This window comes from Mercenaria mercenaria, chromosome 14, assembly GCF_021730395.1.
Source record: "Mercenaria mercenaria strain notata chromosome 14, MADL_Memer_1, whole genome shotgun sequence".
Classification (NCBI taxonomy): Eukaryota; Metazoa; Mollusca; class Bivalvia; order Venerida; family Veneridae; genus Mercenaria; species Mercenaria mercenaria.
The window spans coordinates 22,909,280-22,927,264 of record NC_069374.1 but is presented as its reverse complement, the minus strand read 5'-3'; the positions used below and the strand labels follow the sequence as shown (position 1 = coordinate 22,927,264).

General features: G+C 35.7%; 1 protein-coding gene across 2 annotated transcripts in view; it reads right to left on the bottom strand.

Annotated features, from left to right (window-relative positions):
- Nucleotides 1-17,985, bottom strand: part of LOC123529642 (uncharacterized) — a 582,930-nt gene that overhangs the window by 449,564 nt on the left and 115,381 nt on the right. For both annotated transcript variants that reach the window (XM_053523049.1, XM_053523050.1), the window contains one exon: nt 14,882-15,400. In XM_053523049.1, coding sequence (XP_053379024.1) covers nt 14,882-15,400 — 519 coding nt within the window. The remainder of the gene's footprint in view (nt 1-14,881; nt 15,401-17,985) is intronic.

Genomic DNA, 17,985 nt, shown 5'->3' with positions numbered 1-17,985 from the left:
ATTGTGTAATTTTCAGTTTGCTTTCAGTTGGCAATTTGATAAACTATAGGCTTAACAATAAATGGAGTGGTTAAGGAATTCAGACTTATATTTTGTGCTGGGCTGTACAATTATACATAATTGTAATAAAATCTGTCTTTTAGATTATATAATATGTTTATCAACTGTTGTTTTAAAGGATTCTATATACCTAAATTGGAATAAAAGTGTTTCTCTTTAAGTTTTGCTATCAAGATGCAAATCAAAGTAAATAAAAAATCCTTCCGCCATCAGTACAGCCACGAAATCTGTAAACAGTCTGTTAGCAGATCTTCAGTGTTATTGTACATTTTTGTCCCTCAGTTTGTGACTTTGAAAATAAATGCAAAAAATGGCACAGTTTCTTTTGTTTTCTTAAAGTAGCTTCATAATCTGTGGACATCCTGAAATATGTTTTAATCTGCTTAAAATATGTAAAAATTTTCAACTATATTTCAGCTAGGTGTAGCATTCTGTTAACCCACCACTGTTACACCAGTTCTAATCTTTTCTCTGCAAGAAACTGGCAACTTCTCCACAGGTTTGCTAGAAACTAACAACTGCACAATTGTGTTCTCTGCAAGAAACTTGCAACTTCGCCACATCTTTGCCAGAAAGTGACAACTTCTTCACATTCTCCTCTCTGCAAGTAACTGGCAACTTCTCCACATGAAATACTGTCCAGCCCTCTTCAGTTAAGTAGCTTTAAAGAACTGAAGAGAATGTAATGAAACTTGATATATTGACAGATACTTAGATGAAAATAAGAGGAAGTGAAGAGTGCAAGACCATCACTACTGAAAGATCTTCCAAGTTATTTCCCTTTTCAGACATAACATTTTTTGTGGAACTTCTAAAGGACTTGAAAGAAACTTGTCATAGTAATACTAAAAGCAGAAATTAGGCACAAAAACAATATGTTGAATAATTGTTTATACCTTTTAAGGCATCTATAGGGAAACCTTTTAAAAATCTTCAAAGAATCTGCTAGCCTGATTTCAATCATTTAGCAAATATGTCTTTTTGGAAGCCTTCCTTGTTGAGCTGTAAGTCTGGTGCACCATCTATACTGTTGTTTACTTTGATTTCAAGAATAATCACTTCATCCCAAAATAAACTACTACTCAATGAAAAAATTTAATCTCTGATTTCTTTCAGGCTGTATTGTTGAAGTACTGCTAGTTTGCAATTATTTGAAAAATTAATTGGTAATATTTATGTAAGATGATATAAGTGCATGGTCAGTTCAGTAAGAGTAACTATTGTCACAAGGGAGATAATCTGCTAGCTTCATATACAGCGAATTCTGAACATAGTGTCCTCCCTTCCTTTTTGGAAAACAAGAATTGAATAAAGGACATCATGGATACAGCTGTTCTGCTTAACTTGTTTATACTTCAAATTGCTGAAAGAACCTGGAGCTGGATTGGAACCCACAGCATTGACATTCCTATATGTCACTGAGGAAGAATTCAAGTAAAAAACAAGAAAAAATCTTTAGATAATTAATAAAATCATAACTATATATCACACTAATAAAATCATAACTATATATCACACTATCAAAATATTTCACGACAGAATAACTAGAAATATATACAGGTTATATAGCCAATTTACAAATTTATTCAAACATGCAAATATATTATACAAAATGTAAATGTTTTGCTCGACATTTCTAAACCTCCTCCCTTCTCCCTGATTACCAACCTCCCTCACCCCTCTGGTGTTTATTTAAATACTCTCACAGCAAAATTTGATAAATTAATTAACCACAATACCAAAATGGAGCTAAGACATTTTCTTCTTGATGAATATTCTCTGAAGCAAAACCAGAAAAACAGTATCAAATCATCAAACAAATTCTGTGTCAAGAAATAATACTTTTTGTTTTTCTTGTTGTTTTTTTAATGTATAATATTTTGCAAACTCAAACCTAAATTGTATGTAAGTACACACTTCTGGCTAAGACCATGACAACAATATAGGAAATAATCTAACTAGGAAAATGAGGGGTCCATACAAATACTTTTTATCCAGAAACGAGGAAGTTATTGCCACTTTTAGCTTGACAATTCAAAGAATACATAGACCTTTTGCACACAGCCATTAATTAGCAATCTCTAATGGGAATGAAATGAAACTTCACACAATCACTGTAACAAACTTTGACTTGCACTGCACAGGTTCCATAACTCTACTTTGCTTTTTTCACAAAATTATGCCCCTTTTCTAAATTTATCAATTTTTGGTTAAGTTTTTATATGTAAGCTGGTATCTCAGTACCAACTATTGGCAATGGATTGAAACTTAAGACACTTGTTCACTGTGATGATCTGACATGCAGTGCACAGGTTTCATAACTCTACTTTGCATTTTTACAAAATAATGCCACATTTTGACTTGGCAATTTTAGTTTTTTTCTGTAAGCTGGTATCTCATTACTCGCTAATGAGAATGGATTAGAACTTTACACACTTGTTCACTGTGGTGATCTGACATGCTCTGCTCAGGATTCAAGGAAGAGGAGGAGGAGGAGGAGTGGAGGAGCAGGAGGAGGAGGAGGAGGAGTGGTGGTGGAGGAGGAGGAGGAGGAGGAGGAGGAGTGGAGGAGGAGGAGTTGGTGGAGGAGGAGTTGGAGGAGGAGGAGATTGAGGAGGAGGTAGTGGAGGAGGAGGAGGTAGTGAAGGAGGAGGAGTGGAGGAGGAGTTGTTGGTATATACAGTAGCTCGTAACACCTTCAGTCATGGTTAAATTTACTTTTGACTTATACGACTTATATATGACTTGTGCGTGTGATCCTTGAGTGACCAATCAGAATGCTTCATATCACTAGCCAATCAGAGCATTGCTATAAGCTATACTGACTAATCAGAACGTTGCTTTGGCTCTATTTAATATATTTCTCCCTGTAAATTCATTCACTGCCATTTTGGATATCGAAGTGTAAGGATCAAGTAAGCTTACTTTGGCATATTTCTCGCATGAGTGATTTGACTTCCGGTTTAAGTTTATGGCCTTATAGTACTTATCGCGACCTTTAGTTAGATAACCTACACGCTTAACTTTTGTTCAATTATGAAGGAGTTAGCCGGGTTTTAACGCTTGAGTGAGTCTGGCTCATTATTTGGTTCCTTTTGGAAATACGATGATCAAAGTATACATTTTCCGAATCTTCTTGAAGAGACCTTTCCAACGATACCTCACTTGACCAGGTTCGAGTCTGGGAACGCGCAGAAAATGTGAATTTATTAAAAATATAGTTAAGTATTTCCATTTAATTTCGTATCAGGTTTATTAAAGAAATTATAATCATTTCTATAATTATGTGAATTTCTGCGCGTTCCCAGACTCGAACCTGGTCAAGTCAGTCATTATTCTTTTAATAGGGCTGCATGGTATTTAAAGACCTGTGAGGAGATTTGAAAATCTCAATTTCATAAATCCCCCACAGGTCTATGACAGCCATGCAGACCTTTTTGTCGAACAATTACTATTGTTTATTATTTTACATTATTAACATGTGCACATGGTCGTGTCGCTTGGACCGGAAGTTCATTAGGGAAGCTCATCCAAGTTTTCTTCTTTAACGTTGACGAAAGCATTAAACATATGGTGTGTCCCTGTAATTTGAAATATTTACAGAATGTGACTGGTGCACTATAGAAGATAAATAATCACTTCAATATGCATAGTACCAATTTACAAAAATGCACGGTTAAGCTAAGAAATGCGCGATTAAAATATGTTAGTGCGACCATGTACAGTGTCTTTTTGTTTCTGATCTGGTGCCAGCGAGCCGTCATACGGCACATATGTTGTAGGAACATTTAGATATTTAATATATAATTTAATTCACTAATGTATATACGTATTACTTGTTATTCAATGAGTTTTTAGAATATTACGATAAAATGTATTTTGTATTTAAAAAATAAACTTATTTTTTTTACTGTTAAGAAAGTATAAATGAGAAATATCTAGTCAAAATGTGAAATAAAAAGAAACTTTGTTTCATGCAAGATCGAAATATCTGTCGCTCATGGACACACAGTAAGTATATTGTATATTACATTTTGGTGCTCAATCGATGTACTAATATTCTATAGTCTAGCTACAAAGATTGAAACAGGTGTAATATGTTTTCTTTTTCTCAAGGAACTGGTGAATACGGTGAACATATTCCGGGCTCAATGTATCGCAACATGTGATCCATTGCTCCTAAGGAAGCCGCTGAATATGCAGATTACACCTTTGAGGAACATTTTGAAAAAAAACTCTTGCCGTCATATTTATAAAGGGAATTCTTCCGAAGTTATATTGACAGTAACTATATCTATCTGATTTACCAAAAATTTTATGAAATTGTAGAATGCATATAAATTGTATATTACCGTCACTGTTTATTTAACTTTTCAATTATTGTAATTCAGTCGAGATTCGAAACGGTTTTTGAATTTGTATCGTTTTGTATTTTATTTTTGACAATAGTATAACAGCTACAGTTACATATTTCTTTTCCGAAAGTAAATTTAGTGTTTTACTGTCGTTTCGTACCTGAGAAAAGCTATAAGATTTTTTATTTTATTTCTTTTGGGTTTAACGCCTTTTTTCAATAGTATTTCAGTCATGTAACGGCGGGCAGTTAACCTAACCTGTGTTATTGGATTCTGTACCAGTACAAACCTGTTCTCCGCAAGTAACTGCCAACTTCCCTACATGAATCATAGGTGGAGGACTTATGTTTTCAGATACAATATAAGCTGTAAGAGGTTCAAGTAGAAAAACACTTACTGTATAGCGGGTTATATTCGTGGAGGTTTAATTTCGCTATATTCGCGGTCAACATAGACAGCGCGAAATCTAAACACCGCGATTTTTTGTTACCGCGAATGTACACATTACACCAAGGAAGACCACTCCATTACAAACTTTACTTATCAACAGTATTGACTTTGTTTTTTTGCTACTTTACATTGTGTGCGTCAAATTGCAATGTACTGTGTCAGTGCGTGCGGGGGTACCACCTTCAACGATAGCTCTAGTTTTATATAAATTTAATAGTATTTTGAAGAAAGAAATATGAAAAATCCTACATTTTATGATACTAATAAAAGATCGACTATAATCTTTGCCCGAGATAAAACTGTGAACAACAAAACTGACACGAGGCGTCACGCTAATTACCGATAATTACTGGCCATTTCATCTTTAAAGTTGATCAGATCTAACAAAGGACGATCACACCATTTGTTATCGGTTTGAATTGATAAGTTGATGTCATTTTGAAAAATGCCATTCCAAGATATTGAAAATTGCTTTCTATTCATTCATAAAAAAATTAAACTTTAAAAAGGAAACATCAAATAGAACGTTTTATTTTCAAGAAAACAAAAATCGATAGTTCAGTGAGACCAATTCGCTCTCCGCAAAGGAGGTAATTTATTATGGGTGTCGATGTAAATCCTCGTTAGTTTTCAATCTACCTCAAAATTTGCGTATTTATTATTATAGGAAGAGTGACCACCCTGTCTGTTGCTTACAATCAAGGTTTATAATTCGCGGTCGAAGTAGTTTCCGCGAAATTAAGACACCGTGAATTCAAAACTCTTCAAAAAAAACGCGAACATTTGGCACCGTGAATATAACCCGCTATACAGTACTCTGTTCGGAGATTATGTCGAATTCGTGTATATAATTTAACCTTTAACTGACCACGGTCTGCACTGTTTGCTGTTCAGTCAGTAAATTTTCAGTAAACACCCATTCGAATGATAAATGGTATTGCCCAATTTGAATGATGGACCAGTCCATTTTAGAAATTTAGCTCACTAAGGGTTAAATCATCGTAGAGCAAAAGAACTATCATATTCTTTACAAGGAAAATTTAATCTACATGCAAGATGAAGGACTTAGGAAATAGGGTAGAAATGATATATGTAACATTGTATCCAACCATAGAACGCAACAATGCAAAGTAATAACCGAGTCTATTCATGAAAGGTAATTAAACGGAACAACCCTTACGCTCCCTAGCACCAGCCTAAGTTCTGTTACAGTTAAAATGGAAGTACTCAAATAACCAGAAAATATAACAACACTCGAGTCCAAGTACGGCACTAAGAGACTGCTTTTGTGATAGTTAATAAAATCTGTTTTAAGATTCTTTGGGACCATAGAACGCAACCAAGCAAAATAAAAGCGAAAGTTTCAAAGCATTTCTGACATCGTTAAATCTGGTGACAAAAGGGCGGAACATAGTTTTTTTCAGTTGTTTTTTTTCCCAATAGAACCAGTTCAAAACCTGTGCAAACGAACCTTTGTGTTTTGTGATGCAGTCAAAGGCATTTTATGGCTGGCGTTAATCAACTATGAAAAAACATGATGTCAATAATCAATAAAATTATGATTGAAAACTTCAAGTCTGCACAATAAGTAGCTTTGTTAGTTTACGAAAACGTCTCGATTATATCATTTCCAACCAGTTTTCACGTATCTAGCCTCTATAACGTGTGACAGCCACTTACCGTTCAGTCGCCAAGTTATGATTCAATAAGCAAATACTGAAGTACAGAGTAGCTGGCAAAAAGAAACAAACATTAGTAATGTCGAAGTTCAGAAAACGTAGAAGTATGATAAAATCGTTACTCGGCATGTTGGTGAACAGACATGGGATATATTACGCTGTCTAAAAATCGATATCAGATTCGAGCTTCGATTCGCTTCGGTGCTAGGGGGGCGTGAGAGATGTTGCACATTTCATAACCTCTAATCTAGACCTTCTGGTCTTTCGGGAGGGATCATTGATTTCAACTCATTTAGATTTGAAGACTGAATATTGCTTAAGCCGGTGCTAGGGGACGTGGACAGTGTTGCATTTTCCATTACTGCTCATGAACAGACTCAATCAGACCGAATCTGCAATTTTCACTGTTTGCCTTGTTCTCGGTGCTTCCGAGGGATCTACATTCCAGATTTTATTTTCATCACAACAGCGGTTGTTAAGTGCTGTGTGGCGGCCGTAAAAAGTCGCCCCGACTTCATCTCAGTGTTGTTATATTTTCTTCGTTTCGAGGGGAAATCTGATCTTTTTCCCAGAAAATATGTACAAAGGCACTATTTGGATGAAAGGATGCAACATTAAATTGTTTCAAATGACAATTTATGAAGTCTACTTCAACTTTGGTATAATGGATGCCCAAACGATATGGATAATCAGGTAAATCCTGGGACAACTCGCCGGAGAACTAGCATTCTGGGAAGCGATGGAACAAACGTTAGAGAATTGCAGAAAAAGGTCAAGGCCATCAAAGAGTGCTTTGATATTCTGAATTTTCGAAGGGATTTTACCACCATATCGCTGATGACGTGGCTTAGGAGTATCCGACAGAATGTATTAATAAAGCGTATGCCATCCTCTCAAAAGGATGTTTGGGCATACAAATATATTTGTTAGGTGGCAATGGGTACTGGTAAAGTCCCCCCTGTCCATCATACTCCCTGGATGAAGTCTATAGATGAGAGCGTCGACGGTTATCTTTAATGTTCTGCATACATTTATCTTTTATTTGTACACAGGCATGTATTACTACACCTGTATATTGGTTAATATAAGCTATGCAACTAAGTAAGAAATGAGAATATCAGTATTACTTTCTTATCAAATAAACAACAAGTCTAACAGAAAAGAGCCAGTGACACCAGTAAATGTGATAACAGTAAACACTACACAGGTAATAAAATCTGTAAGATCCTTTTGAAACATAAAACGCAACCAAGCAAAATGATATCAGACTTGATTTCATCGAGTCTGTTAAGGAGAGGTAATGAACTGTGCAACACCCTTTACACACATTTACCCCACCTAGCAGCAACCTGGTCGTAATTCTGTGATACATAAGCTTTAAAACATATATTCTATGAATATGTGTCTCATACATTTCGATGGCCAGGGCGAAACCATAATAAGTAAACACTACATGCATATTGTAGAAATATTTCTTTATATAATGTACACATTGCATGTAAAAGTTTTTCTGCACATGCTTTGTCTCTGCAGGATTCAAATAATACTAGAATTCTTAAAAAAGCAAGCACTACTCATTTAGGAAAACAGACACAGTTTTGAATAAGAATAAAAATTTATTAGGTTTAACTTTTATTTTAAAATTGGTAACAAGGCCATTATTATGCTGAAGTTGCAACCATGAAAAGAGCTAGTTGCAAGACGTAGCAACCAATACACCATGTGTTTGAAACCCATACAGTATTGCTGACTTTGCTGGTACACATTTACATACCTGCATCAAGTATAAACTGTGATTGTGCTTAATTCAGGGCAGATTCACATACATTTAAAAGCAATCTGCAAGACACATTAACAAACCATTGCGGCTGGACCTATCTTACACATATACGCTATGCTATGCATAATTGTACTTTTTTCACTATTCAATATCTAAGCCATAAAGGAAGGTATTTATAAACAACGGATTCACTAATATTTTCTACTAGAACAATAAATGATAAAACATTTCATTAATAATCTAGAAAACAATTACTGACAAATGGATTTAAATTGACAGATTCTATGTTTACAGCGAAATTATTGCATCCATGTTATAAAAAGAGGGTCATGATGACCCCATAACACTATTAAACGTGCCCTTGGAATCATAAAGATAAACATTCTCCCCAAGTTTCAAGAAGTAATAAAAGATGTCTTTACAGTGTTAACAAGCTTTTGCTTGGATTTGTGTGGTGACCAAGTTCTTGACCCCACATGACCCAATTTCAGCTTCTTATGCTTATAACATTAACAATGGTTTCTTCAGATCATTCGAAACATGTGCGGCATAAAAGTATACGACCACTATGCATACTATAGTAAGCGGTCCTGAAAAATGTCATGATTCTTTGTCAAATACTGTCTTAACAAATATCTAAAAAGCATATTTTAGACTGAGTTAAGGGTCATAACTCTGGTCTTACTGAATGAAACAACAAAGAAAGCCCGTGGTGCTTAACCTGATATAACATTCCAATAAAGTTCCATGACTCTAGATTAGTACTTTGAGATAAAAGTTCTAGGTACATTCTGCACGATTTTGACTATGTCAAGGACCGTAACCATTGTCCATGTCAAGGACCGTTACCCTTGTCCTCCCAGGTGCCCGCTCGTGATGAAATAATGCACGGAGGGGCACCTGGGGTCTTCCTCCACCATTAAGGCTGGAAAGTCGCCATATGACCTAATTGTGTCGGTGAGACATTTAACCCAACAAAAAAAAAGTAACCCTTGTCCAAGAGTAATCAGAAACGAAACTAAAGATTTACATGCTGCTTAATACTAGTAATAAGTCTGATGACTTTAGGTGAAAACGTTTTAAGATATGTGCTACACAATTAATGAAAGAGTTGGGTTTTATGGCGAAACAACACGAAAAGGTCATATATCGCCGATTAGACTAGCTCCTAGACTATGGTATATTTTTTTTTTACATTTTTTTTATTAAATGTAGTGAACTGAGCCAGTCTATATCCTATATCCAATATCATATCATTCCTCTGTGCAAATCTCTAAAATAGACTGGCTTTTGTCTCTATGAAATTGAATTCGTCAAAAAAGGGAAAAATGTAGAAACATATTTATTATCAGTCTAATGGCTAGTCTAATCGCCGATGTGCTACACAAATTTTGTTGGACGAACTGACAGGCGGATTGATGGACAAACTGCCTTTGCACTAAAAGGGAAAGGGACATGAATAGTATATAAAAGACATGGTTTTATTTGCTGTACTGGTTACTCGCCTTCATACAAATATCAATGATTATTAAAAACATATTATATACAAAAATTTACATGAAATCAATTTAAAATGTACAAATCAAAAACTCTGATTTACTTGAAATTCGAAACAAAAATAATGACACATGTGTATTTTAACATGTCATCTGAAAATTCTTGACAGAATAAAATTATAACTCAAAAAAAAATTTAAATTATTTGCCATGAAAATCCAACAATATGCGCTTGTCAGCTTCAAGGCGACGATGTATACCAAGTTCCGTTAAAATTTGATGAACATTCTATGCCAAATATTTTTCTAAGTTTCACATGCTGCGAAGCATTATTCCAAGTCAAATACATTTAAAGATATTTGTAACACAAATTTTGACAAGAAAGTCTTTAGAATAACGGATATGTTCTCTTATTTGTGATATATGCCATCTTTTTCAAAAAGGGCATAAAAAAAAAACAAATCGGGCCCTGTAAGTCCGAACAATTGTATACATGTAAGTTCACTATGTTGACGACGTATACAATTTTTTCACTTGAATTCGATAAATATTGTACGCTGTAGGAGGAGTCGACTACCCAAGAAAGTGTGACGTACGGACTGAGTGACGAACGGACGAACAGATAAGACTATACAAATGTATATGTCTTCAGGGTCTTCGCACCAGGGGGTTCAAGAACGGAAATAATCTAAGACGAAATTTCTTCTCATAACGTTGGATTACTCTCCTCGGATAAAGTGCCGTTTAACAAATTTAGTTTTCAAAGCAAACTAGTCAAAGTGCAACACACTAAATCATCTATTTCGAAATATTCTAGAAATAGGAAGCACCATTTTCAACAGAAAGTCATTAGAAGTTGTCGATTAGTTGTTGATTTGTCCCATTTTAACATGGGTCCCTCACTTTCCTTCATCTGTCTGATCAAAACTTCATTGAATTTTGCTTGGGATTCTTGTCCTCCTTCTTTTAGAATGTAATAAATTTTTAGTTTTGATTCCTGAAGAAAATGTTATCTATTTCGCAACGATCCACGCCCATCTTGTCCGAGCCCAAGGTCGATTCCAAGTAATTTCCAGTTTTTCCCAATTGCCTGCGCTATTTTACTAAGTGCTTTATCTGTAAGCTCTCGATCTTGTATATCGTCATCTGGCAACACCTTTTCTTTCTTAAACCACTGGCCCAAATGCTTTCCCTCATATTCACAACGTGATGGCCAAAAACTGGGCAACACACCTCTTGGCAACCCTTTACTTTCTTTAATCATGCACATTTCGGCTGCCTTTACGTCCATGTTCAGAATGGTTGCATCGTAAATAGTATTCATAAAGATCTTTTTCTGAACCATTTTAAAAATTTTTCAACTCATGCAAACAACCATTCGTGTTCTCCGAAACTGATCACAAACTGTGCATCCATGGACCTTGGGAACAAATTGACCACCGTCCTCAAACCACCACTGTGTACAGCTATAAAACCCGGCATGCTGAAAATTTTAAACAAGAACAACCGATACCCGGGAATAAAAGTGAATTCCTGTCAGGAAAAAAATTGGGCCCCATTTTCAAGTCCCGCAGCCGTGACTCTTTGATATTGAGTGAAAAACTGAATTTCCTAATTCTAAAAAAAGGGAAATTTTGATTTTCCTTTTAAGAGAGGAAGAAATGCGTCCACCTTTTTCACACTTGTCCCTTCGAAACTTGGAACCGGAATTTCCTCCAATTTTTCTGCCTTGTAGTGTCAGGAGTCCTTCATCTCTGCCAATATTCTTTCTTTGCATAAAAGCCAATAAAACCCCTTAAGTGAAGAACTGTTGTTTTCCTCATTTCCCCATATTTCATCCAAAATCCATTTCAAGAATACCGCTGTTCAGAGTTTGCCCGATCTTTGGATCGGGTTTTCCATCTATAAAATTTGAGACGTGATGATCTTTAAATGCTCAAAAAAATTTTGGGTCAAGAACCAAAAAACCGTGAAGCTTTTTTTCGTCAAGAAAAACAAACCCCCCTTTTCAGGGTGACTTCAGGAACAATTTGATTTTTTTAAACTTAAAATGGGGTGCTGTTTTCCGTCAATTTCATTATATCTCCCAAATCGTACAATTTTTCTTTTTCCCTTTATCTCTAATTTCTTTTCTAAGGGAAATCCTTTACTGGAACTTCGGCGGGTTTTTTCTTTTGCCCAAGTTTATATATAACGCTTCTCAACATTCCAAAGATTTACTGGGGGCCAACTTCCCACTGCAAACGTGGGGGTAGTATGGTTTACTTTCCCTGTTGAAAAGGGCTATGTCCTTTTACTTCTTCAAATTGCTCATTTCCTTTCCATCACAATCCCCTTTGTGTTTTCCAACTAATATAACCGAGGCTCTTTTTCCCCTTTCGATCCTACGAAAGAATTACAGATTCCATCCAAAACTCGAGACAGCTCTTCTTTGGGTGTATTTTTATTTGGGGAAAAATTTTCATCAATTTTAAATGCCCCCAAAAGATCATTTTTGGGTTTAAAACTAAAAAAGTGGCGTTCTTGAATAAAAATTTTTGGGGGTTGCTAATAGACAAACTGACCCCCAAAAACCCAAACATTTATATCAAAACCCCTGACCATCGGCAGATGGACACGTTTTGCGGCATTCATTTTCTGTCAAACGTGCAACCAGATCTTTATCAATTTAGACCCACTGATTAGCACATATTTTGACTCCAAGAGTTAAAAACCCTAATTAAAAAACCCTGAGTTGCATCAAAAATTTAGACTCCGAGTGTTGTACACTATTTTTTGCACAGGGTTAATTTAATGTTCCCCAGGGCCCTTACTTTCAAGGGGCATCATGTTCACCATTTGTTTTGTTTCTGATTCAACCCAATTTTTTTTGCCACGTTGCAACCGGGTTTTTATATCTCTACATTTTTACCCATGGTTTTTTTTCCAGGAGTTCCCTTCTTATCCTTTTTTGCTATTACCCCAAGCCCTTCGTACTTTTTAACACCTTCCACGACTGTCCCCAAAAAACCTTCTAGTGGTGATGTTTTTCCCTGGCAAAATGGGCCCAACAACCCTACCCTGACAAGTCTACTTTTTCCTTCCTTTCAATAGCTTTTAAGTACAGTCTCCACGGGATTTAAAAAAAGCTCTTCTGGAACTATAAAAAAAAAAAAAAAAAACGTGGGGAATTCACGAAAACCAGGTTTTCAATTTTGATCACAAAAAGGCTTTTTTAAGCAAGAGGGGTTTTTTATGACCCTATATCGCCACCTTTAAACTTGCCTTGGAAACTTAAGATAAACATTCTGACCAAGATTTATGAAGACAGGGTCATAAATGTGGCCTCTACAGTGTTAACAAGCGTTTTTTGTTGTTGTTTTTTATTTGGGTTTTACTGCGCACCAACACAGTATAGGTTATATGGCGCAAAACAGGACTACAAATTTTGATTCCACATCTCATTTACATCCAAATAAAAACATGAGGTATGGAATAAAAATTTGTATACCTGCTTGAATCACAGAGTTACAGCAAAACCAAGTGTTAATACTCTATTAGTCGCCTCTTACGATCATGCGAGGGTAAGACTGTGGTTCCAATTCTTTTCATATACAGATCGTCCCAGAACCACATGGGGCGTTAACAAGCTTTTACTTTCATTGAGTGCTGACCTAGTTTTTGACCCCACATGACCCAGTTTTGAGCTTGGCATAGAAATCATCATAATAAACATTCTTACCAAGTTTCATGAAGATAGGGGTAATAAATATTGCTTCTAGAGTGTTAACAAGCTTTTCCTTTGATTTGAGCGGGTGACCTAGTTTTTGACCCCACATGACCCAGTTTCTAACTTGGCCTAGAGATCATCAAGATAAACATTCTGTGCAAGTCTGTATCAAATCAAAGCATAAATGAAACCTCTATATGACAGAAAGGGCCAAAATAGAAAATGTTGCCCCTTTCACGTGGGGAGGGTGGGGGGGGGGGGGGATGAAGGGCACAGTAACTCTAGAACCCAAGACGTAATCTAGAAATCAAAATGTGGTCTCTATCGTGTTCACAAGCCAAACTAGCCAATTTTGGCCATTTAAGGGGCCATAACTCTGGAACCCATGACGGGATCTGGCCAGTTTTCGAAAGTAACCGAGATATTATGCCAATACAAAACGTGTGCAAGTTTAATTAAAATCGATTGCAAAATGTGACAGGTTAGCTAAAAATGGGGCAACTATTTTGAGTCGCAGAACTTTCCCCTTTATGATGCTTAATGAAATAACAGATTACACAAAGAATATTGTTAAGTAGAAAAAAGGACATAGCTTTGTGAGAAAAAAATTACAGAACCAGCAGAATGAATGTCAGATCATCACAGTAACAAGTGTGTGAAGTTTCAATCCATTCCCAAGAGTGGTTACTGAGATACCAGCTTACAGACAAAAACATTACCAAATACATGTAAACTGCCAGGTCGAAAACGGGGCACAATTTCGTCAAAATGTATAAAACTGTCTTGGAACTTGCACTGCAAGTAAGACCATTACACTGAGTAACTGTGTGAAGTTTCAATCCATTAGTTTTAAAGAGAGCTGTTTACATGCAAAATTTTAACCAGAAATTCAAAGTAAGGAAGGGGCATAATTTTCGTAAAATAAAAGCTAGAATTATGTAATTTGTTTTGTAAGCTCATCTCATAATTCTTAATACATGAACTTTGAAAGCATTAGGTCTAGTAGTTCGGAGAAATTTGCTTACATGCATTGTAACTTTCGTGACGTGGACATCGTCAGTGATGAAACAGTAACAACAAAAGCTCTACTAACAGAAACATTCCAAAATGGCCAGCTAATAAATGTATATTCCATTCTAATTGCCTAGAAGAATCTTTAACAGGTAAAAGTGAATAACTTTTCACTCTGTATTGCATTTATTTTCAGGGCACGGTTATGCAAATCCACTTTCCTTTGGATGCTAAACATGGAAAACTGGCAACAAAAATGTAGCCTTAACTATGTAATTTTACTGGCATCATGCACAGCTAACCAATAATAAAATATATTTTGAATGCTGCCACACACTTACCTGATATTTCTTTTCTGCTGGTTTCTTTGAAAATAACCTCTGGCAGGTCCGATGTTATTTGGATTCCATTATTCTTATAGTACTCATCAGCTTCAGCATCGACAACAAGCATCTTTGTCTCGTTGTCACCAGCCTTAATCTTATGAATAACCTTTTGATGGGTCTCGTCTTCAACATTTTCTCCATTTATTTCAATAATTCTATCACCTTGTCTTAAATCAGCACTCTCTGCTGGCGAATTAGCATCAACAAGACCGATAAACTGGCCTGTTCCATCTTTAACAGCATGCAGATTGAAGCCATATCCCTGAAAGTCTGGCCATTTTCTGATGTGACACACTCGTGGGTGATAGTTGTGTGACGGAGTTTCCGCAACAACAGGTACCGGCTCTGGAGTAGGTAAACGATCAGATTCCGGATGCGTTTCTTGAGCTTCTTCATCAGATTCCTTTACCTCACTGTAGCTTGGTGGTTCTGCTGGAGGTTCCGAATCAGGCTCTGGTGGAGGCACTTCCTCAACTGCAAAATATAAATTTATTTCTTAATATTAACAAGAACAAAGGAATCTTTCCTTGTAAAACAAACCTAAATCCAATTTAGCATTGTCAGTAGTTGTTGAAATGTCCAATGCTGATAGAGGTTTAAGCATGCAGCCTTGCCATTGGTTAATTTTAAGATGCTGCTCAGACAGACTTAAGGAGGTAGGTTACCTTAATATTTGTATGTGTGCACGCCCAACCGGAAGCTAACCTGACGATTTACGACGAAGTTTACGACAAACTAAATATGTTTGTATATCCATTCTTCTGAAAAAAAATCATGAACCTGTCTCCGATCTTATGCTTAATGGTTTAATAATGCAGAAATAATGAATAAATGCCACAGAAACGCTTCAAAACATTGTTGCCTTAAAAAGACGTCAATGACGTCATGACGTTTTGTGTCAGTTACCTTGCAAAATTAATAGCTTTTATTTTGAAATGACCTAATTCTATGCATATTCTTTATCTGAACTATTTTTAAACAGCCATTGTTTGCTGAAATATTTTTTATGAGTCTTTCGCTCTGAATAATGATCAATATTTTGCTTCTTTTATGTAGTTATATTGAAACGTTATGCGGAAAGTAAGAAAATGGATGATGGAAACTGATGTTATTGGGAATATAGTTGGGTGAAAGGTTACTTATTACGGCCCTTTTCAAATAAAAATTGGGCAGTTTAATTTGTAATACCTATTTCTCAGTTTCCGTTGATAATTTGTTACTTATAGACTAAAACTAAGCACTAAATTGTTCAAATTTCAGTAGAAAATTGTAGTTTCTTGAATTAAATTGATGTTATCATGGAAACGAAGCCCATGACCTATATATCTAAATGTGAAATTCAAAAGCGTTGACACTGGTCTACCTAAGGAACACAGCTTCGGCGTTTTATTTGCATTTCAACAATATCCATGAGAATAGTAGCAGCATGCATCACGATTTTTCCATAAAAAAAGTCAGACGAGGGGTGCTGCTGCAAGAATTTTAAGCAGTGAAATTTGTTTTAATAGATGCAAATAACACAAAAATTTTACTGACGTTAGAAATAAGATGTTTTAAAGTTACATTAACAAGAATGATAATTTTATTTAATATTTTTTTTTATATAAGAAATTACGATAAAAAGCAAGATATAAGCTATTTTAAACATCTCTGTTGCCATGGTTACTTTAACCTTTAAGAAAAATAGGGTACCACGCAAAGTGGTAAGTATTTTGCTAATAATATTACCCAAATATTCTATGCTGGTCATTAACAGAATGGCACTGAAGCCGTTGAAAAAACCGGTTTTCATACATAGTTGTTCAAAAATGCGAGAAAATGCATTACTATGGAAACATGACCCCCGCGACATATACATTTTAAGCTTAAATTAGAAAGCTAACGCTCATACTAGTAAAATTATCAATAATGCAGATTTCTACGGATAACAATGAAACCAAAATACACTGAAAAGTGTTAAATATCCGTATTTTCCTTCTTCTTTCAATATGAAATACCTTTGGAGGGTCATGTACTTTCAACCTGGAAAAAAATTGTACTTGAAGGGACAGAGAAATCAAAATTGATATTGTAGCAGTTAAAACATTAAATTACATGAAATACAAACAAGAGCTGTCAGTGGACAGCGCGCTCGACTATTCTCAGTGCTTGATAGTATAATATAAGCAATGAGTAAAACTTTAACATTACAATCAGCATATTCTAAGTCGAAAAGGGGCCATAATTCAGTCAAAATGCTTGATAGAGTTGCCTCCTCCTTTTTACAGACTGGGGTCATGATGGTAAGCAAGTATGCAAAATATGAAAGCAATACCTCAATGGACTTTGAAAATATTTGGGGTGGTACGCAAACTTTAACATTTATTCTAAGTCGAAAAGGGGCCATAATTCAGTCAAAATGCTTGATAGAGTTGCCTCCTCCTTTTTACAGACTGGGGTCATGATGGTTAACAAGTATACAAAATATGAAAGCAATACCTCAATGGACTTTGAAAATATTTGGGGTGGTACGCAAACTTTAACATTTATTCTAAGTCGAAAAGGGGCCATAATTCAGTCAAAATGCTTGATAGAGTTGCCTCCTCCTTTTTACAGACTGGGGTCATGATGGTAAACAAGTAAGCAAAATATGAAAGCAATATATCAATGGACTTTGAAAATATTTGGGGTGGTACGCAAACTTTAACATTTGTGTGACGCCCGCGCTAACGCCGACGCCGGGGCGAGTAGGATAGCTCCCCTATTCTTCGAATAGTCGAGCTAAAAATTGCTGAGGTTCAACGAATCTGAATTTACCCTGGTAACAAGGTAACCTACCTCCTTAACTGGATGCTGGAGTATTGTGAAGAAAAGAATTTCTAACTCTTTTTTAAAACAATGTGTCAGAATAATTTGTATATTTAATATATTGATAATGTAACACATAAGCACAGATAGTGCTTGACTCCCTTTTCAGGTTGTCATTGCTATAATTATTGTTGAATTGCTGTTAATAATAGAATTTTGGTCATTTGTGGCTGATTTGGGTTCATTATGTGGATGGCTGGGTCCCAGCTTCG